At 43.6% G+C, this 23,301-nt stretch overlaps 1 protein-coding gene across 2 annotated transcripts in view; it reads left to right on the top strand.

The window, feature by feature from the left end:
* Positions 1-3,710: 3,710 nt before the first annotated feature.
* The window catches only part of PLCB1 (phospholipase C beta 1), a 368,463-nt gene continuing 348,872 nt past the window's right edge, over positions 3,711-23,301 (top strand). The window contains exons 1-2 of one of the 2 annotated variants that reach the window (XM_068153205.1): positions 3,711-4,171; positions 16,708-16,785. In XM_068153205.1, coding sequence (XP_068009306.1) covers positions 4,073-4,171; positions 16,708-16,785 — 177 coding nt within the window. In that variant the 5' untranslated portion in view covers positions 3,711-4,072. The remainder of the gene's footprint in view (positions 4,172-16,707; positions 16,786-23,301) is intronic. The other variant, XM_068153206.1, reaches the window with a different exon arrangement.

Raw genomic sequence — 23,301 nt, 5'->3', positions numbered from 1 at the left:
TTTTCTTCCTCATGTAGGATACTGTTTTGGAGAAATGAGGACTGTTTCTGGTGGCTCAGAGATCCATAAGTGCCCACTGTGCATCAGGTCCATCTATCCACAGTGAAATACAGGCCCAGTGAGTGCAGCAGTGACTGGGTCATTTCTCATACACAAAGACACTATTTGTAGTGTAGTTTCAAACAGTGTGCATTAATCTTTATTCTCTCCATATTTTTCAGATATTTGCAATGCTGATACAAAGACTGAAAAAAAGAAAAAAAGGAAAAAAAAAGATTCTGACAGGAAATGGACTTTTCCACAAGACACCCCTCCCTTCCAATTTCTTCTTATGCAGCTGCTGCTGTTGCCAGGCTTGGTTGCTATGGTGGGGTTTTGTGTGCCAGAATTTTATATTCACTCTTGTAGAGTCACCTGATTGAGAGGCTGTGCCACATAAGTTATCAGTCTCATTCATGAAGATAAAGGCTATATCTGACTGCTGCCATTAAGTACATATGACATCTGCTAAATGGATCAAATGAAACATAAATATATTCCAGTGGCCACTGGCTGTGAGCTTATGGAAGTATTAATTTAACTGATGAATTCTTTTAGTAAATGAGTGACTAAAGTAATTGTGGTCTCTCTTGGGAGTACTGCATTCGTTAGGCTTCATTTCTCAATATGGCAGTCACACACAAGGCAGTTTCACTACACCTTGTGGCACTTGTCTCTCATTGCTGTCTGCACTCTTTGAAAGGTGCTTTTCTCGGAATGACTGAGCTTGTGTTCGAAAGATAGGAACAAATTTGCAATATTTCTTTTCTGGGGAAGTTGTTCTCTAGAACTCAATGATCCTGCTCCAACTGATAATTCTAGTGTAATTTGGCCCATTTTAAAATGATGATGATATACTTCTGGTGAAGCTGAGTTTCTCTTTAATTTCAAATCCTGCAAACATCGCCTCTTATGTTCAACTCTTAGTATGTTATGTTCACCTTTGCATTGAAATATTTTCAAGGTTGAGGCTACCACCTCTTTTCCAGACACAGACTTGCAGTATAGCACATGGCATTGAGATATTTTGCATATATTTATCTGAAATAAGTGTGAAAAGTGTGAATTTATTCTTTAATGCATTTTTCCTGTCACCTCATGATACAGTCTTTCAGTATAGCTTTAGCTGTCTCTTCATTTGACCAGACTGTGACCAACACCATCTGGTACTTAAATCACTTATTGCTCCTTTCTCTTATTTACCTATATATCTTGCCATGTGTGTATGTGAAACAGATTGTGAATTCCCTCAGTTTATTCCCCTGGAAATAAAATACTGGTACTTAATTATGTTATGTAAACCATGATGCTTTATAGGTATATTGCATTTAAATAACTTGTATGCTTTATACAACACCATCATTTGTCTGTCCAGGCTGGTAGTTTTGAACTTACAAAAATGAACACAGACAGAAATCAGCTACTGTGGCAATAGAAGACCAGCACATATCACATCTGTCACGTACAATCGTCAGCAGCTGAGTAAGCTCACCACTGAGTTTCTTTCTAACAGTACATCTCTGATTTCTTGGAATTAAGAAGGCTGAGTCAAGAAGAAATAGAAGATATTCATAATACTTCAATATAGTAAGGTTTACTGGACATTTGGAGAAAGGTGGCTTGCTCCAACCCTCTACTGATAGTATACTCATACTCTTTCTGGGTGCAGCAATGCTGGTGACTGTAGTGTTGCCAGGCCACTGATCCCATGCTGTGTGGAAAAGAAAGCCTGAATTTAGACAAGCACTGAATTCAAGTGTCTGCAAGATGTACTACTTACCATGAAACGTATTCTTAGCTTGAGCAGATGCTAATTAAGCACTTGTGGTAACACACAAGCTAGCTATCTGGGTTGAAACTCAGACTGCCACTCAGTTCACTCAGCGCAGGACTTCAGCAAAGGCTCCATCATAGGCACTTTCCAGAACTGTATAAAAGGCACAGTCATACTGCCATTTCCTTTCATGCTGCTGCTGCTTCCTTTTGAGGCAAAATCCATTAGATATCTGCCATATAAAATGCAGGCTTCTCTTCAGCCAAATACCATTAGATTTAAACACTTCAGCTTGAAAAGCCACAAAATTGCTCCAAACAACACTTGGTATCTGAAATACCCTATAGCAGTATCAGTCTATACTAACATATGGGATCACCTCTTCCATGTTCAGCCTAACAGCTTGCCCAGGAATCTACAGTATCAAGAGGTATCATCAGGAACTGGGATTGGTTTTCCCTAATGAACCCTGTAAGGAAGGCCAGACCAAATGAAAATGCATCATGGGCTTGTTGAGAAAACTGTCACAGTGGTGCCATCATCCAGGTGAGTTTTGTACATTTCAGACTGCTGATTTGAGTAGACCACTGGATGATGGATAAGTGCTATACCCTCAGTGCTCTTTGCTCTTATTTTCAGGGGGTGGGGTGTATGTTTAATATTCTTATTTAACTTTTGTTCTTTTCTATACTATATAACAGAATGAAGAGGCAGTCATGAAAATCTCTGTATTGAAAATCTTCCTCACCCCAGCACAGAGCAATCCTGTCCTTACATCAATGCAGCCAAACCCTGAATTTGCTATTGCTTCTTTAAGCCATGGGAATTGAAACTCAGCAGTGAGAGAGCAGACTTTCAGCCTGACTGATGTGACACCCACATTTGTGTGGAGGTTGATAAGAGTAAAAAATAGATCAAATGGATTAATTTGCCTTGGAAAGTGTGCGCTGCCTGCGCTGACTATTGTGAAGGCACAGATTCAGCTCCCTCTGAAGGCACTGAGAACTTTCTTATTGAAGGGGAAGAAGTTGGAAAAGGCCCTGAGGAAGAGCTTTAACAAGTCTGTAACTAAGAGTAGGAGCAAATCAGGAGTCCAGTGTGTCAGTTTTGTAGCTTTTAAACAAAAACAACAAAAACATCTCCCCAGTTAGGTTATATATTTTTTTTTCTTTCTAGTAACTTCTTTAACCATAATTCCTCTGAAACAAAACAAGTTTTTCATCAAAGACATTCTTTCTACATCGTTTGTTTTGTCTGTAGTAAAAGTTTGACCTAAATCATAAGGGTCAGTTGGAAACCTCTACAGAGAAATTAGAAATCTCATGTGCTATGTCATCTGATGCTTTATCTCTGCTGTGACTGTACAGGGACTCTATCACAGAAGTAATTTGTGGAGCACATATTACTTTGTTCTTCAAAACCTTTTTCTTTAAACCGTTGTATTTAGGATTTTGTGTAGTGAGATGACCTTTTACTATCTTTTCAGTATATCTAAAGCTCAATTAAGGACATATGCATTTGTTCTGAGGAACACCATTCATCTTGTAAGAGCAGAAAGCTTTGGCAAACCAATTTCTGTGTAATTAGAGCATAAATGGGAACTGTATTCGCCACTCTCTTTAGGGGTCATTCCTCTTTTGGCATCCTATTCGTTATTCTCATGAGGAGAGCTCGGCCACGGCTCTCCGTCCAGGAAAACAACCCGAAGCCCGGCGCGTCCGCCTCGCGGCGCCCTTCGCTCGGCCCACCGGCGGATGTTGCTCCAGATGTCGCCAGCAGGTGGCGCCGCAAGGCCGCCGGCGCAGTGCGCTGACCTCGGCACGGGGGAACCTCGGGGGCCGAGCCTGGCGGGGAAGGAGGAGGGGCGGGCGGAGGGGAACGGAGCGGAGCGGGCAGCGCTGTTCGCTCTGTGCCCCTGCGTGCGTGCGTGCGCGCGTGTGTGTGTGTGAGGGAAAGAGAGAGAGCGCGAGCGAGCAAGAGCGGGCGGGCGTGTACGTGCGTGGCGAGCCGGCTGTATATAGAGGATGTGCCGCTGCATGGCTCGCCCTGGCCGCTGTCGCGCCAGGTCCCTCCTCAGGCGCCAGTGAAGCCTCTCGCCCTCGTTGCCTGGGCAGCCCTTCCACTGCCCGCTCCGGGCGCACCGACAGCAGCTGCTGGAGTCTCCTGGGGCCGTTTCCGGTGTTCCGGCGCCCCTACTGAGGCGGCCGCCGCCTCCCGCAGCTTCTCCGCGCCGGGGGAGAGCGCGTCAATGCGGAGCAAATGGCCGGGGCACAGCCAGGGGTGCACGCTCTCCAGCTCAAGCCTGTCTGCGTTTCCGATACCCTGAAGAAAGGCATAAAATTCGTCAAGTGGGACGATGTAAGTAGCTTTCTCGCCCTTGCTGCCCCTCGCTGTGCCCCACGCGGGGCAGGGCGGCAGGGGCACGGCGGGGTTATGCAACGCGCAGGGCGGCATCGATCGGGCAGGAGTGCTCAGCACACATGTTGCGGCCGTACTGGCCTGCGGCCGTACTGGCCCTGCCCTGTGCAGCGGCAGATGGCCGTGACGGGCCGGTCCGCGAGGCGGCGGGGCAGGTGCGAGGCGGCGGGGCAGGTGCGAGGCGGCGGGGCAGGTGCGAGGCGGCGGGGCAGGTGCGAGGCGGCGGGGCAGGTGCGAGGCGGCGGGGCAGGTGCGAGGCGGCGGGGCAGGTGCGAGGCGGCGGGGCAGGTGCGAGGCGGCGGGGCAGGTGCGAGGCGGCGGGGCTGTCCCGCGGCCGATCGGGGCCGGTCGCGGTGACCGCTGTCTCGGCTCTGGTTCGGCGGTCGCATGTGAGGTCGCAGCCGAGCGGAAAGGCGTTGTTAAACCGCCGGTCGTCTGCACGGCAAACTTTCTCTAGAAATTCTCCCGCAAAATTCGCTTGGCCAGTTTGGAGCTGGCTGCTTTCGCCAGCCGCTTGCTCTCGTGCCCGCCTCGCTTACTCTGCACGTTCCCACCTCTGTCGGCGCAACATAGTTGTTTCAACCTGTTTCCTGTCTGTCTTGTGCCATCTCCCGTTTCTTCCTCCCAGCCTCTCTCTCCTTCTGCCTCCTGCCCATTTCATTGTCTTTCTGTTTATGGTGGGGCTGTCAAGCCCTGAACGTGTTCTCCCAGGGCTCGCTGTTTGGGTACCCCTGTTCATCTTCCTTCCTTCACACAAGGTACCCTTCTCTTTTGTCTCATCAGAGCATGAGACTTGCCTCAAAGTAACATCTTCGTTCGTTGCACTTGGTGCTTCCCAACCCTTTGCACTTGTATTGGCCGGCATAGGACTTTGGATTTCACATCACCTTTAGTAGTAGCACAGATGTTCAGTAGGTGAGATTTCTTTCCTCGTTTGCTGGGTATGCCCTGGACCGTTTGAGAGAAAGGTAGCCTTTCTCAGTTTAGCTTTTGTCAGCACATGAAATTAAGCCTGGAGTGCTGCAGAAGAGGAAAACAGAACAAGTGCTCTTCTAGCCACGCTCCTCCAATACAACAGGAATTTGTGTCTAAGCTGTGCATAGAGGAGTGAGTGCCCCAGAAAGTCTTGACTGCAGATGGTGTCTGGAGATAGAGGGGTGTACTAAGACTTGTAGTGTGATAAAGGAGTGATTGAGAAAGAAGGGAGGCATTTGAATGTCAGGAGAATTGTTGCTAACTTGTTTTGAGAGCCTTAATGCAGCTCTTGGATTTTTGTTACTAATTGAACTGTGATAAAAACATCTGTAGCAACAACTAGAGGGACAAGTGAGAGAGGGAGGAGTAATTCATGTGTCTAACAACTGTTCTTGTCTTGTTCTGTATTGCTGGGTTTTGCTATTGTTTTTACCTCGTCCAGCAGCCAAATGCGTAAGCTTGACCTCTATAACCCTGTGATGAACACTCTCAAGGAGAGAAAGAACACCAAAAAACTGAACACTTTGTAGTGTGAAATTTTATTTACAAAAACAAGCTGATACTGTTTTAATAAGCTCAGCAACCTGACCTTGTCTGGAGTAGTAAACATTGGCTTGATACAGATTATTTATGTTCAGGAACTAACCTTGGATGACTTGCCTGAGAAAATATTTTCCTTCAGTTGCTATTTTCCTTAGTATAGGGAAAGGCAGCATAACCTCAGTCTTGTCACTGCAGTTATTGTTTTATTTTTGGTAAGTTACCAAGAAATTTCCACAGGTACATGCAGAGGTCAAGTTAACAGTGATTTGAGTCATGGGAACACCAAGAAATTAGGCAACAGTTTAAATGGCTAGTTGAAGTGTTATTTCCCAGTGTCTGTATTGTATATACTGAATTTGAAGGAGAAGAGGTGTTCTCCACACACAGTGGATGTTCAGAGGCTAACCTGTCTGCTAAAGATTTTCAGTATTGAGCCTGAATAAAATATGGCTAAATTCTGGCAAAAGATGTGCATCTCAGGTTAAAGGTGTTATTCAGTGGTACACAGGTATTACAGGCAATGTGAGACTGAGATGAGGGAGTCCTTTATGGTTAGTGAGAGCTTTCGCCGGCAACCTTCTGGAAGTTGGTTTGTGTTTAGCTGCACTGTGCGATGAGAAATATTAGCGTTCACTCATCTCCCATCTCCTAGTTCCCCTGTCTTGCCTGTAGGAATTCTCAGTAGTGACAGCCCCACAAAATCAAAGTGGAGATGCGTCTTCCCCTGTTATAAGGTGTTCAGACAAACAAATGCATGTACAGTGACTTTGAAAGGTATTTGCCACTGAGCCTCCAGTAACCACTTCAGAGTCTTTGTTTTCCGTCAAATTGATCTGGTTGAAGGGTTTTTAAAAATAATGGTTATTAATGTGACCCCCCCGTGGTCTTGCATGTGAGTAGGCAGGAAGAAACTCTCTACTGAAACAATAGGCTGTAATGAGAAATAGTAAACTACAAAATATAACAGTGAAATAGAATTTGCCATAATGACTGCTTTGGCTCTGCCGTGCTAGCGGGGCTGTTCAGAGAAGTGAGGCTTACAGGCTGATGTTTATTGTACACCATTTTCTGTTTACTGTTTCTGAGTGAGAATGGGAGTTCACTTCTGCAGCTCCTGTGCATCAGGCAGCATTTGTTCCTGTCCGAGGCATCCCTTTTAGTATGCTTTCTTGCTTTTTTGTTTTGCAGTTTAAAGGTGGCTCTGTGGACATTGCTTCACGTTTCATAAAGCAAGAGAGTGTTTTTAGTGGGTTCCTATGACTTGGACTAAGTTTCAGCCCAAAGCAAAATTTTTCTGCCTGAGTTAAAATCCGCTGTGCAGCAGTGTATTTTTTTTCTTATTTTTTATTTTAAATGGGAATGCTGGAAGGATTTAAACCAGATCATGAGAGGTGTGTAAGGAATTTCATGGCTAGTAGAGTAACCGTTGTTAAAGAATGTGTTTGCCAGCTTTCAGAATGGTTCAGGAATGCAATGGGATATGCAGAGCAGGCTGACAGAAGCTGATACAGGCTGTAAAACCTGTCCACCCCTGGGCTTCACATCCTGAGCTTCTAGTAGTTCTGTGCCTAAACAGTAACACTGAGGCTGCTATTAAGCAGATGTGGCAGTGGTGTTCCATGGGCCTGCTCTCTGAGAAGCAGCAATGCAGTTTAAGTGTTACACACGAACCTCATCCAGGGCCTACGCCCTCTGCCCCCCTCTGTGATGCTGATCTGGTTGGAAGGAAAAATGTCTTGTCTGAGCTTTGCTAAGCAAAGAGAAAGGTTATGCCACAGGCAGATGAAAGGCAAGCAGCTCAGGAGGCTTGAAATTGCATTTCCTCTCCAGACCATCTTCAGCTTCTAAATTGTGAAAGCATTAGGCTCAATTAAAAAGTTGTGGCTTTGTGAGACAAGTCTCATTTCTGTGCCTCAGGACTGGATGTAATATCACTTGCAGCATCCACCATCTAATACAGTTTATTCACAGATTCCATTTGGATCAGGATACAAAGCACTGAAGTCAAACAGATGATTGTTGTCCTGCAATTTTGCTTTTTCTCACATTGTTTCTACAGTGGTATTACAGGTTAGGGAAAGCAAAGTTAGAATTACCTCCTGGTTTTTATGCGTAGATTGGATTGACAAGGCTCCGAGCAGAAACAGCTGGCATTTGAATAGGTCAAGGATAGAAGTGTCCGGTTGTTTAGGTGTTCCTTTTGGTGAGGATACATGCTGATGTGTGGCTGGTTAAGATGCTAGTTGGCTGAGCCCTTGCTTCTTAAAGCCATGTTTCTTCAGGCTGCCTTCAGCTGGGCCTTTATAACAACTTCTACCTTACCACTGGAAAGAGACTGAGTCTTTTACATTTTGAGCAGATTCACTCCTCTATTCCTGGAGAGAAGCAATAGCTGTGAGAAAGAGGAAAGGCTTAAAGAAGAGCTGCCTTAATCCACTCTGCTGCATTGAAACTTGGGTTATAAAGCTCTTTGTGATGAGAATTTTAAAATGGTTAAATAGGAAGGTAGTAATTAAGTCCACGAGTGAAGCTTTTTCGTAGGGGTTAAACTTAATATATAAGAACATGTTGCAAGCTGAGAAGGTTAATGAAACCTGAATGGCAACTGCTCTGACATCTGAAGGGCTTGAAACCTGCCTTGACTGTCTTCTCCTTTATTTTTTCCATGGCCTGTGGTAGGAACAAGATAGACGTAACTGAGGTAACAAATAGCTCCACAGCTAGAGCACAGTTGAACTGGTGTTTTCTAAGGGCGGTAATTGGCATAGTGAAGCAAGTTAATATGATGGTGTATATTCAAAAACAGAATTGTTTTCAGTTCTTGCTTAAAAGGTTTCTTATCTTCCCTAGTGATAATATGTACTTTGCATAAAGAGCTTGACTAGTCTCTCTGTGGCTTGCACTATTTACTTTCACTTGCAAGTTAATGATATCACTAATATAGTGTCTGCCTAATCTGAGGATCATTATTCCAATTTTGTAGCTTTTTTTTTTTATTTATTTAATCTATTTATACACTGAAGAACATTACCTCCTGACAGGTACTGTTGTTTAGTGGCTATAGCACTTCATGGAGTATTCTATAGAGAAGCAAAAATGAACCCGAGTCTTTGAAGTTCTCTTCTAATGCCTTTCTTTTACAGCACTTTGGTCTTCATAAAACATTTTGGAGCTTAGACAGTAAGCACTATGTAAAGTTTTCAGGCTCCTTTATTTGTTTAGAGTCTTTTAAAGAAGATTATCAAGAGTATGAGGTACATCCCCTTTAACCTTACAAGTAAATATAGCATCAGAGTATTATTATCATCAATAAGCTGAGAACAAACAAATTAAACGTGGAAATATTCAGAAGTGGTTTTAAGATGCTGATGTTCAAGTAACTCTCTTTTTATACTTCTGTTTTCTTTTAAAACCCTGCACAAGTCTGTCACTACAGCACATCACTGTATGTTTGAAGTCTGGAGGGAAGAAATTAGTCCAGCATTCTAGAGGTGGGTGGGGTGGGGGTTTTTTGTGGGGTTTTTTGCTTGTTTGTCATCTTTTCTATTTGATAATCCTTGTGTAGTGAACAAATATCAGCTCTGTGCTACATACATCCATCGAAAACTTAACAGAATGAGTAGAAGTTGGGGGGTTTTGTAACAGAGTAATCAAACTGAGTTTGAAATTTCTCAGCAGTTGACACAATCAAGTTCAGGCTTTCCGCTTTATTAACTCAATTGGAAGGCTTGGGAGCTTGGAAAGCTTTAGCTTGGGAGTGAAAAAAGGTTTGTATCCCCTGCAGAATGTTAGATGGCTGCCTTGAAAGACCAAGTGAAGACTTCACTTGTGTAAGTTGCAGATAACATCTGTGTTACTGTAGCATCTGAGACTTTTGGAGTGTTGGTAGATACTGGGAAAACTGAAAACCAGGAAACAGCTCTTAAATAAATGAGGAACGAAAGGGAAGCCAGCAGGGAGGTTAAAGCGTGCACTGGATGCTTTCTTCACTTGAATGTTTGAATGCACAAGATCCTTTTTTAACAAGCACTCTAATGAACTAGAGATTTAGCTAGGCATTGTGGAGTCTTATCTGCTATAAATAAATAGTTCATGAGCACTTTTAAATTTCTTTTCACGAGACCCTTTAGATGACAAAATGAATTCCCAATTACGCTGTTGTAGGTCTGACAAGAGACCAGCATAAAAAAAATAATAATTTTTAATATATCATTGGATACTTAGGACCTAATTTTGAGACTGCATAGCACCATGCAGTCAGATTTTCAGAATGCCTCCCCAGTGACTTCAGATAAATTGAAGCTCAGCATCTCAGAAAATCAGCAAATGAAATGTGGAAGTACAGTTCTAATATTTCCTCAGAATCAGAACACAGCATTTATGTCAGTGAACAGACTGGTTTTTATCAGCCTCACAGAAGAACTTGCTGTTAAAGATAAAATCTTCCTGGGTGGCATTTGGCTGCTTTTGCTATGAAGTTCTTCCTTTATTCCTTTCTTACTGCACTCTTTGCGACATATACAGCAAATAAGGAATCATGCAGACAAATCAAGACTACATGGGGTACCGCTATAAGCACAAGGGTATAGACATCTGAGAAAGGAGACAGAATGATGGTCTGCCTCTGAGAAATCCCCATCAAGGTAGCCCTTTGAAACTTGCATAATGATGACCTCTGCCTTTTGGTGCTATCGCCAAAGTTTTTCTAGTAGTGAAGAATACTTTCCTGCATGCTCCTATTGAACAGTATCAGTATCACTAAGGTTGGAAGAGACCTCGAGGATCATCGAGTCCAACCTGTCACCTCTGACCTCATGACACCAAGTGCCACGTCCAATCTCCTCTTGAACACCTTGAGTGATGGTGACTCCACCACCTCCCTGGGCAGCCCATTCCAATGACTAATGACTCTCTCGGTGAAGAACTTTCTCCTCACCTCGAGCCTAAACTTCCCCTGGTGCAGCTTGAGACTGTGTCCCCTTGTTCTGGTGCTGGGTGCCTGGGAGAAGAGACCAACCCCTTCCTGGCTACAACTACCTTTCAGGTAGTTGTAGAGGGCAGTGAGGTCACCCCTGAGCCTCCTCTTCTCCAGGCTAAACAACCCCAGCTTCCTCAGCCTCTCCTCATAGGGCTTGTGCTCAAGGCCTCTCCCCAGCCTTGTTGCCCTTCTCTGGACACGCTCAAGTGTTTCGATGCCCTTCTTAAACTGAGGGGCCCAGAACTGGACACAGTACTCAAGGTGCGGCCTAACCAAAGCAGAGTACAGGGACACAATGACTTCCCTGCTCCTCCTGGCCACACTATTCCTAAATAAGCAAGCTAATGTACTGATTAATTAGCTAATAGTTCAGGTTGGAGAGGCAGGACCTGCCCCTCCTAAATCCATGTTGGCTGGACCTGAGCCCTTGGCCATCCTTCAGTTATTGCCGCCAGGATAATCTGCTCCATCACTTTCCCTGGCACTGAGGTCAGGCTGACTGGCCTGGAGTTTCTGGGTTCCTCCATCCGACCCTTCTTGTGGATGGGGACCACACTGGCCAGTTTCCAGTCATCTGGGACCTCACCTGTGAGCCAGGACTGGAGGAAAATGATGGAGAGCAGCTTGGCCAGCTCATCTGCCAGCTCTCTCAGCACCCTAGGATGGATCCCATCTGGTCCCATGGACTTGTGAGTGTCCAAGTGGCTCAGCAGGTCCTGAACTAATTCCTCATGGATTTCCGGGGCATTACACTGCTCCCTGACCCTGTCACCCAGCTCAGGAGGCCACTCATCCTGAACTCCTGCCTTGCTGTTAAACATTGAGGCAAAGGAGGTGTTCAGGACCTCAGCCTTTTCCTCGTCTTCAGTCACAGTGTTCCCCTCCAGGTCCAACAAGGAGTGCAGGTGGGAATTCGTTTTTATAGGCCCTATAAAAATGTTGATTTTTGGGTTTTAGTTTTGGGGGTGGGTGGGTGGGTGTTTGTGTGTGTGTGTGGTGTTTGGGTTTGGTTTTTTTGTTTGTTTGGTGTTGTTTTTTTTTCCCCCTCCTGTCTTGCTTCCAACCTTCAGCACACATTTCACCTGTTCCAGTGTTGCCTTCTTGCCATGGGTTCCTTTATACAGTAGGTTTGGTTCTTGTGTTGCCAGTAGAAGATGACCTCTTTACCCTTCTGAATTGTTTCAGGGGGTCATTGCAAAATCAGGAGATGGGTACTATCTCACTCATAGTTCAACTGTCAGCCTAAACAAACTCATAGTGGTAATAGCTTGGGTAATCTTGCTCAGTGCCAGACTGAGTACACCCAGTGTATTATGGAATTTAACAGCTAATATATCTGCTGATCATGTGTGAACTGTGCTTTTCCTGTTCCTTCTCCCTTGTTCTTTCTCCAGTGCCCCAAGCTTGTAATCCCCCTGGCTTGTGGGGTGGCAAGAAAGCTTTTTGGAGGGACTCATCCCACATGTTTACCATAACCTTACACCTTTGCTCAAGCAAAGCTCAAGCCCTTTTGCTAAAGTAAAAGAAAAGCTGCAGAATATTTTGCCTCTGCCAGAAACAATCCGTGTTTGTCAGCTTTGTGTTTGGCAGCAGTTTGGCAGAAATTCTCCCGGAGAAGGTTCAAGCAAATGAAATAATGATGTGTGTAGAAGTTTTCAGGTTATATTTGGGGATGTTCAATGTCTCTAAATACCCGAGGCAAACTGAGAAAACAGCAGTCTGGCTTAATAAGGCAATGCCATGAGCCACATCTGTTTTGAGAGCTGAAGATAACAGCTGGTCTGCTTTACTTTTTAAACATTGTTGATGTGACTTTTGACTGCAACTGTTTCTAAGAAACATCATCATTATCTATATATGATTTATTAAAACAAACACTCTTCTGACTCATAGTTTTGCTAGGTGACAAGGTACATGTAGATTTTCATTCCTTTGCAGGTATTTTAAAGATCCATTAGGAACTTTTCATCTGTGTCAGGAGTGATTTAATACTTGCATGGCAGGCACACTAGTCCCAGCCTGTGATGTTCTCTGATCATTTTAATGCTGAAAACTTGGCGCAAAGCTCAATGGCAGTAGTGTCACACCCTTGCCTTAATACATAGTGAATAAAGCACAGAGAGCTTTTGGCCAAAGCCCAGGACATAGGTGGCAGAGTGATGCACCCTTAGGTAGCCAGTTTTTTTTAAGATGTAGTCAGGGGGATGCCCACTTAAAACCAAACCTTGAAATGATTACCTGGAAGGCACATCAGTATGGACTTGTCCATTGGTCTTCTGTGTGGTTGGTAAGGATCCAAAAGGTCTCTGTGGCATTTGTGGGCATAATTTTGAGGCATCTTTGTTTTAAAAGTATAAAGAGTGTTGCTAATGTGGGATCTGAGGTTGTACAGCCAATTAGGAGGCAACTTAATGGAATAAGTGTAGAACAGCCACATTACTCATTTGAGGCTGTGAAACTGGAGAAAAGCAGAGAATTGGCTCTAAGCCAACAAATAAAAAGGTGGGAGGCTTTTAAAGGTGAAATTAAACGTCCTTTAGAAAAGTTATTAAGTTTAGCCTGGTGTAATATGCGGCACAGTGAGAACACCAGCTTAGGGCCACTCTTAAGCCTTTCTGTTTGAGGAATTTGCAATAACTGTCTGTCAGAAACTGAGCTGCTGCTTGGCACAGGCACCTTCGGCTGGCATTTGAAAAGCCTGATAACCCATGCATCATTGACTGGTGCATTCTCTTACTCTTTTCCTTTTCTCCTTTCTGGTTACAGCTCATTTTTGCCTTTATCGTCTCCTCCTGCTTATTTCCTTAAATACTTGGACGTGTCCCAAGAATCAGGGGTTTCTACTCCAAGGGCTGTTTGCTTTGTTGACATCCAGAGGATTGCAAGAGCTGTGCCCCTAATAGATACTTAACTGTGTTAATTTCCAAACCCATTTGTTTTAGAGATGCATGCTTACATTTTCCCCCCCCCCCCATGTTTTATTGTCATGCTCTGTATTTGAGTGGGTTAGAGAAAAAACTAACATCTGTTCCCTATTTGTTTGTCCTTCAAGTTTTGTTTGTTTTATTTTTCTTCTTTATCTGTTACCCTCTTCAGAGTTGTGTGTGGTTGGTAAATCTGCTCAGGGGAGTTACAAGGTAGGTCAGCTCTTTGGGGAAGGAAATGGAGTTAATGGACTTTAGGATATCCTCCTAAATGACTGCAGGTGTGTCTTCTGGGTAATGTACACATAAAATAATGTACCAATTGTCTTTTGAAAAAGAATTGTATTTGAGAGCCTTGAACCGCTTTCCTTCTTGTATGTATGCTGTCTAAAGTGGTTCTCCTGTATCTTTTTAGTTGACCAGATTGCTGAGCAGTACCAAACCAACAAACCTGTTTCACTTTGCAAAGGACTTGGTGTTAATCTGGAATGGGGACAAGGACTTGCTCAGCTGACTAGAGAAGTTTATTTCCATTCCTCTACACAGAGCTAAAGGGTGTGGCTTTAGCTGCAGGGACATCAATGAGTTGTAGTTAGCTTGTAGGATATGCCAGACGTCCCGCACGTGGCTTTCTTTGCTGCTGTTAACTGTGTGCAAGAGCTCCTAAGAGACATGTTACGCAGTTGCATGCGCAAAGTTATTCTCAGATCCTGTGTTTCTATACGGCAAGACAGTGTGGGGTTCTTCTGTTCATCAGCATGTTAATTATGCTATGCTGAATGTCAGCCCAGCACAGTTAATTTAGAAAAGCAGCATAATGAACAGCTGCCTTTTGTAGATTGGGGAAAAAAAATAATGAAAAAATTGAAGTAAGCAACTTCCTGGAGCAGAGAGGATCTTAGATTAAGACTCATCATTATCCACGTCATGATGAGGCTTTTTTTATGTCACCTAATAGATAATGAAGGCTCTTTACCCTTGTCCTCCACTTTCCAAAGTCTGCTTCTAGTGAGCATTTGGCAATCCACAACTACAAGACTATCACTTTGATAACTGTATGGCATCAGCACAGGCAGAACCAACAGCTTTTGGGTTGAAGGAACTAATATCATAGTATCATCATATCATTCAGGGTTGGAAGGGACCACAAGGATCATCCAGTTCCAACCCCCCTGCCATAGCAGGGACACCCCACACTACATCAGGCTGGCCAGAGCCTCATCCAGCCTGCTCTTAAACACTTCCAGGGATGGGGCCTCGACCACCTCCCTGGACAACCCATTCCAGGGTTTCACCACTCTCATGGTGAAGAACCTCCTCCTCACATCCAGCCTGAATCTCCCCACCTCCAGCTTCATTCCATTCCCCCTAGTCCCATAACTACCTGAGATCCTGAGAAGTCCTTCCCCAGCCTTCCTGTAGGTCCCCTTCAGATACTGGAAGGCCACAATGAGGTCACCTCGGAGCCTTCTCTTCTCCAGACTGAACAGCCCCAACTCCCTCAGTCTGTCCTCATAGGAGAGGAATGACTAACCAACAAAACTTATTAATCCTAAACATGATTGCTTCATGCCTGTTTCCCTTCTCTTCTTCCTTGAAGATGTGTGCAGCTCATCTGAAAGGCAGAAAGACACTTAGTCTTTTCTTTCCTCATTTTACATATTACACACAGGGTGTGTGGGACATAATGAAATAAGCTAAAGAAATCAGGGTTTTATTTCCAGAGCAGGGTGGTTTGTTTTGTTTTTCCTTCTCTTTTGAACGGCAGAGGTTTATGAACACTTCTGTAGGAGCTTGCAGCTATAGAGAGCCAGGCAGCATCTCTTCAGGGCCTGACATGTTTTAAAAATAATTTGCCTGTTACACAAACAGTACCTGACTCTCAGGTGTGCAAGATGCTAGAAATTATGGAGAACCAGGGGGAGGGCAAAAAGGTACAAATTCTGTGTGCCTGTTCCTTTAGGGGAGGTGGGCACAGCATGGCTTTCTTGTGCTGAGGAAAAGAAAGGTCCCTGGTGCTGTGTGAAGGAGCTGTGATCCCAGCTGGGACACTCCCATAGCACTGCCTGGCACTGGTACAGCTGTGCTTTATCCCAGCCTCTGAAAGCTCATGTGGCACCTATCTGGGTGTCGATGTACCTGTAGCACAGTTAATGCACAGCTGGATGTTCCAGTTACAGCAAGAACTTTTACATTCACTTAAGGGTTTGGGTTTCTTCTTACTGTAGAACTTGCTCTTTTTGTATTTCTCTTGTGCTGAAATAAAAATCTGCTTCACACGTGACTCCATTTAATCTCCTACTTGTTCCCCCACAGGCTTCTAACTTGCATCTCACTCAGCTTTTCTGGGTCTTATTTTTTCAACCTGTAAACTGGGAATGCTTCAACCTCTCTGTTTCAGGAAGGTTTGTAGCCAGGGGTTGGATACTCTGTCACAAAGGGCTGTACTGGTGGCATAGACAGGCACTATCTTCTTGCACTGGAAATGGCACTTTAGTTATTATTTGTTTATGGTAATGTAACTTCCAGTAACTTTATTTACACTGGTGGGGTGGAATATGTGTACTCCTGTTGCTAAAGTCTTCATAGTTTGATTGTGGAAAAAATACTACTGGAAAGTAATTGACAGAAGTCTTAATGTAGTGGATGCTGTTCTAGGTATTCTAGACAGAACACTTGACCTGTATCTGAAGTTTAATTTGAATCAAGGTGGGCAGTGGACTGCTGATAACTGTAGCACTTTATTGTGTGGACTCTAGTTTGACAGTTGGTGTGCTGTCTGTTTTACTTCAAATACTTCCAGCTTTTCTGGAATAGCTCTGTGTTGACAAGTCTGGAGTTATTTAGCGCTCAGTAATGAAAATACATTATGCCAGAAAAATGGAGATTACGCAGGTGATATTAAATTCTTGTAGTGACATCTTGCTGCTTACACTTTCAGGGTAACTCCTAGATGTAGTAGTTCATTAATATGGGTGGCAGGGAAGCTTAATACATAATTATGTGTTCTGCATGCTGACATGGATTTTTTTATCTTTTTATTTTTTCTTTTTCAGGACTCTACTGTTGTGACTCCAATTATTCTCAGAACAGATCCACAGGGATTTTTCTTTTACTGGACGGATCAAAATAAGGTAAGAGAAAAGCTTCCTGTTCCAGAATGGTTCTTTGTGTTTTCTTTGGTGTGATAGGCAAGAATCAGGAGGCTTTGCATGCCAGTCCTGGCATGAGCAGGCAAGCATTACATCAGCATACATTCCTCTGCTCTTCTGGGGAGCAAATACAAATGTGGTTCTTCCCTTGTGACAAAATGTGGAGAGATGGACGGAGGATATAATTTCCAGCCATGTTAATGATCTGATGACCAGTGAGGTGTGTTTGTCTTGGTCTATAGACACAGATCCATTTGGGATGCTGCTGTGCTTCTGTGATGGTTTGAGGCAGACCCCCTCCCCACCAGACTCAGACAAATGGATTGCAAAAGTGATGGAAAGTTTAAATGGAAAGCAGTGAATGTTTACAGAGACCCAGAAGCTCAGTGACAAAAATCCCAAAGCAGACCCCAAAACATCCCATCCCCACCTGAGGCTACACCCAAGACCCCCAGGACTACTTCTTCCCCCCCCCCACTCCGCTGCTAGGCTAGTCTCAGCTGGCCAGATCTGAGACTGCCCATCCCCCCCAGCCCTAGCCAGGCCCAAGGCTGGGAGAGATCTCCCCCAGTTACCTGGTGACAGAGGAGGAAGAAAGAGGAAGTGCCAGACCCTGTGCTGGACCTTGTAGTGGTGCAGAGAATTCTGGTAGGAACACCTGGTTTCCTGTGTCTACCCACTGTGCTGGACCTCTGGACACAGGCAGCACTCCATGTAGCAGAGGGCATCCAGCCCAAACTGCTACAGCTTCATAGCTGGCATGTGGTTTCTATGTTTTGCCTTCATTACACTGAGAAATTGAGCCATGGTGCGTGGCAGACGCAGAATTCCCAGAGGCCAGAAGTCCCTTTCACTTCTTCCTTCTGAACTGCAGTGTGTTCCCTGGCCATGCCTGTTGGGCCACATCACCACATCTACTAATCCTCACTGGACATGTTCTTCTAAAAACATTCTGGTGTGCTTAGGTCACTGTTATGGCTGGGGAGCTGTTGGGAAAGCTCATGGCCTGATTCATTGCTGTGTTACTCTAGTTTCACATCCGTGTCACCCCTTGAAATCAGCGCTGTCACGTTTCCAATTGTTGAAGACTGTGGAGCTCCACTGGGGTGATATCCTGAGCAGTTTGGTGCAGTTTGTTTTATATGCCATATCAGACATATAACAGAAAATTATTGTTGAGATTTGTTACAACAAAATACTCCCTCAAAACTAGCAATTGAATGAGTTCCTCCTTTTTTATACAGATGAATTTTCAAGTCCTTAAGAAGTAGGTGCTTGTACCAGTTCCCTGTTGAAAACTGTGCTAGAACTTGGTAGCACTTGAGCTTTGGCCTCGTGTTGGAGCCCATGCCAAAATGAGTAAATACCTGCTTGTATTATTCTGGCCATGGAAGACTGATTTACCAGTGGCATAGATTTTTTTGGGACTTGCTGTTGATTTTATGTTTAGATACCAGTGTGAAAAATTGCTTGAGGAGGTTGCAACCATTATATGTGCAGACTGCTCATGGCTTGGATGGGTGGATGCTTCCCTGGGTCAAAAAGTGGCTGAATGGCCAGGTCCAAGAGTGGTGGTGAATGGAGTTCAATCCAGTTGGCAGTTGGTCACAAGTGGTGTTCCCCAGGGCTCAGTTTTGGGGCCAGTTCTCTTTAATATCTTTATCAATGATCTGGACAAGGGAATTGAGTGAACTCTTGGTAGGTTTGTAGATGACACAAAACTGAGTGAGTGGTGATCTGCTTGAGGGTAGGAAGGCTCAGCAGAGTTACTTGAACAGGCTGGATCAATGGGGCTAGGTTAGTTGTATGAGTTGGAATGAGATCAAGTGCTGGGTCCTGTACTTGAATCATAACAACCCCATGCAGTGCTACAGGCTTGGGAGAGAGTGGCTGGAAAGCTGCCCAGTAGAAAAAGACCTGGCAGCGCTGGTTGACAGCCATCTGAACACAAGCCAGCAGTGTGCTCAGGTGGCCAAGAAAGCAGACAACATCCTGGTCTGTATCAGGAATATGTGGGCAATAGGAGTAGGGAAGTGATTGTGGCCCTGTACTTAGCACTGGTTAGGTTACAGCTTGAATACCATGTTCAGTTTTGGAGACCTCACTACAAGAAAGCCATTGAGGTGCTGGAGCATGCCTAGAGAAGGACAATGAAAGGTCTTGAGTACAAGTCTCATGTGGAGTGACTGAGGGAACTTGGATTGCTTAGTTTGGAGAAGAGGAGGCTGAGAGGAGACTTTATTGTTGTTTGCCTGAAAGGAGGCTGTAGTGAGGTGGGGATTGGCCTCTTCTCCCTAGTATTATGTTATAGAACCAGATTATATCACCTCAAGTTACACCAGGGGAGGTGTAAATTGGATATTAGGAAAAATTTCTGTATTAAAGGAGTGGTCAGGCATTGGGGTAGGCTGCCCAGGCAGGTGGGGATACATAGTCCTTGAAGGTGTTCAAAAAAGGTGTAGACATGACACTTCAGGGTGTGGTTTAGTGGGCATGGTGGTGTTAGATTGACAGTTGGAATTGATGTTATTAGAGGTCTTTTCCAGCTGAAACGATTCTATGAACAGGCAGTTTGTTATTACATTAGACCATATTTATCTTCCCAAACTTCACTTTTTGAGGAGTTGGAACAGAGTTTTGACTCAGTGTATTTGGAAGTCATACCTGGGAATTACCATAACAATCTTGTCTGAGCTTTTGCTTATACAAGGTTGTGGGGGGCATTAGTGGGTTCATCTGCTGGCAGTTCAAAGTTGTTAAATTACTGCCCAAAGAAGTGAATGCCCTCAGCAGCTGAAGGCTATGACTGATTTACATCAACCCAGTAGCTATGCTAGAGCACAGGGCAGTCTTCTGTTGTGTTCCTTCCCTTCCATAAACTAATTGTGTAAGCCAAAAAAATCACAGCTATCTTTGTAGTAATAAATAGAAACCCAGAGTTGATTGGAGAGTTTTTCATTTTTAACATGTTTTGGCACTAAGACCTCCTTCAGTTTCCTACTGTTGTCTGTAAAAACAATGTCTTAAAGCAGTTCTGTGAAGAATAGCTATTTATAGAATTGTTGTTCTCATATTCATGAAAAAAAATGTATTTATAATGCTCAGAGCATTTTTGGAAAGGTTGGGTGTTTGTACAAGAGACCTGTCAGTTTAATTTTTAAACTTGCAAATCAAGCTTCTGTAAAGGGCAACAAGAAATACCTTTTTCTGGTTAATAATTCAGGGCAACTAGGTGAAGCTTGTTTCTAAACACCATTCTAGCAGTGGCTGTTTAAAGAAAGCAAAGGTATTTCTGTTGGGGTGCTGCTACTGCAAAAAGCAGGAAGGAAATTCCACTTTCTGCTTCTGCAGGGAATGGTTGGGTTTGTGTTTGTTGTAAAATTACAAATATATAAAAAAAGGAATCTATAAAGGATTGTCTCTTAATTTCCTTCTCTTTGTGGAGAGTGATCTGCTGATGACAGTGGAACTATGTGAAGAAATAATATCAGGACAATGCAACCTGTGTGATCACATTCTCCTTTTTCCCTTAGTTCTTATCTTGAAAGCAAATGCTTTTTTCATAACGAGGGGCTGTTATTTTCTGTGTATGGAAGAACAGAACTTTCTAAACCAAATGATGAACTGAGACAAGCCTGCCTGCTGGCATCCTTGGTCAGACACAAGGGGAGCTGACTACAAACAGATATGGAGATGAGGCATGAGTAGCTGTCATCTTTCTAACCATTTGACTGTTCTATTTGCCAGAAACTGTGGAAAGCAGCAAAATCCTGCCTGGATAATGGCATGGCTGTTAAGCTATCAATCTGACTCCTTTGGATGCTGTTGCCTTATCAGTAAAGTTACACGAATCGCTGAGAGGAAAGCAAAACAAAACCAAACAACCACTCCTTTGTGCTAAATTTTTATTTAACTTGGAGAACTAATTCTTGTGACTCTACAGCTTTCTTCCCTTCCTTTTCTGTTTCTTTGTTGTAGAGAAAGGAAAATTCTGCTATCCAGCCTTGTAGCTGGACAGTCTTTTAGATTGTTCTCTTTGCAGTTAGCTCTCAAAGTTCCTGGTAAAGGTGTGTGTTCAGTTCAGCCTGCCATTACTGACCCCGTCTTGTAGTTCACGGAATGAGCAATCTTCACAGGGTTTACAGCTCAGTTGGCAAGTCTGGCTAATGCTGGAGTCAAGCAGATGATGGGTCAGAAAGGCTGTCAGTAAAGTTCTTACCAAGTTTTATGTATGTGATATGTGTGGCCTCTTAGTTTGCTCTCCTGTACCTTTCTAATAAAGATTTTAGTAGCAGATTTCATAGTTAGCTTGTAGGACCCATATGCTCCTAATAAATCATGCTACATTTGTAGCTTAAGCCCTGTGAAGATCCATGCCACTTAAGTTGTGCCACACATGAAAGACTCTAAAGATGGCCATTCTTGTACTATGAGGTCACTGGCAGCCAGGCTTAGCTAAGCTGTTATCTCATTGTTTACTTCTAAGAGCAGGAACACAACTTGGAAAGAAGGCAAACTGAAGTGAGAAAGAGCCCCCAGAAGCCTGCTTTGTCTCCATATGACAACTTACAAGCAAGACCAACAGTAAGCTAGTTGCTTAAGACTCCTTCAATGTAAAATAAGTATCCATTTGCCTTGCTTGTTTCTTCATGGCTGTGTGTGATTTGACCAAGTAATTAAATTTGGCCTGGCTCCAATGTCTCCTGCCAGGTACCCAGGTCCAACACAACTGGTTTTGGATCCTAGCAAGAGCCATATTAAAATGTGATTGATCAGACTTCTCAATTTGAATTACTTTTATCAGCAAAATAAAGCCTAAGATGAAAATGCATACAGGTTCTTCTGATCAGGTGCCATTACTCTTTGAGCTTTATGTGCTTGATTCTTCACTTCCCATCCTTGTACAGTCATAGCTGCAGTGAAGCTCTATTAGGCAAGTTCATGTAAGCTCTGATCTTACAATTTGGTAATAATGTGGTATGCTGCAGTTTGTCTTGCTTACTGTGTTATTTGCATAGTTAAGCATATTTTGCTGTGGTCAGTAAAGATAATCCTCCAATGTAGTCATGTGCAGCATTTTGCTATTGAAAACATTTTGTTTTAAATAGATCACAGTACAGTTTTCTGATGATACTGTGTTTTTCCAGTAAGAAATTCTTTTGTTGCTGAGGGTTCTGGAGCATTTCCTTCATCTGTATGCAGAATGCTGGCTGATTTCATATTATAATTGGAATGATTCTCAACATGGGTTTCAAAAAAGTAAAAATAATGTGAGAAGCTCATGTCTCTTACATATCTTACTATTTCACAACCATATCTTAGCTTTAGCAAACCTGGAGAATATTTGTTGCACATTGTATTTTTATGGATTCAAAGGTTGAGCTTCTACCTCTGATAGCAGCCTGAACAGTAATCCTGAAAAGTTTACCTGTGTGCATTTGATTTCTCCTTAATACAGAAATAACTCCTCACCTCTGTCTTTGAAGGCAATACTTAGGGGTTCAGAAATTACACCCAGTACATGAGCTATCACCCATACTCTTGGGGCCATGCTGGAAATGGTGTGCCAGTGCCTTTTTCACTGAAGGACACAGTGTCCTTGCAATCTTCTTCATGTGGCATTTTGAAGTGAGGAAAACATCAAGCTCAGCAGCGCAATAGGGGAGTCAGCCTAGCAACAGTTTGTGGTCACCTGGAAGTTGCAGCCAATGACTTTTCACTACCATTTAAACACCACCAGTGAATGGAATAAAAGAAGATGGGGAAAAGTGGTAAAGGATTGTCAGAGATAGTGAAAATGGGAGGAAATACTTCATGGAGGTCAACTTCCCATCAGACTGCTGATTTAGTTTTTGAAAGGAAATCTCTCTGCTTTCAAAACATGGAAATTGTTCAAGACCCATTAGGGAAATAGTACTACACCAAATACAGAAGAGCTCTAATAAGCATTTCCCACTGCTAAATATCTCCCTTATTGCTGTGAGGGAGGCCGGAGTACAAAATGAGGTTTGGGTTTAATCCACAACATAGGTCCAGTTTCTGAAACAAACCAAAGGAGCTTCAAAAAGGGAAGATGACTCTGGAGTCAGCCAATTTTATGTACTGCTCAAGTCTCAGGTACTGAGACCTATCCTAATGTATTTTGGGATATGCAAGACTTATCTTTAGTATCTTATTGAAAGTGGATTGTGACTTTCCTATAAAGATGAGATCATAGGTTGTTTTTTGCTTAGATGGGCTTGAACTCGATAAGCTTTCATGGTAGACAGCTGTACATGTCGAATTTTACAGAAAGATTGTAACCTTGGGCTCTTGTGCAAGAGACCTGTAATGGTCTGATCGCTGGAGACTAGTTTTGTGGCTTTGTTTTGGCCTTAACTAGTAGCAATGTATGCTTTTAGGAAACAGCTGGGAAATAGGAGACCTGTGTGCTTGCCTCTTCTTGGTTGTGGTTTACCCAGCAGTGGGCTGCTCTGTCTCCCCTTATCTGTTTCCCAT

The sequence above is a fragment of the Melanerpes formicivorus genome, unplaced genomic scaffold (genome assembly GCF_026170545.1).
Source record: "Melanerpes formicivorus ecotype bairdi unplaced genomic scaffold, bMelFor1.0.p_v2 SCAF_25, whole genome shotgun sequence".
In the NCBI taxonomy this organism is placed as follows: domain Eukaryota; kingdom Metazoa; phylum Chordata; class Aves; order Piciformes; family Picidae; genus Melanerpes; species Melanerpes formicivorus.
Note: the sequence above shows the minus strand (reverse complement) of the source record. Positions and strands in the feature narration are given on the sequence as shown.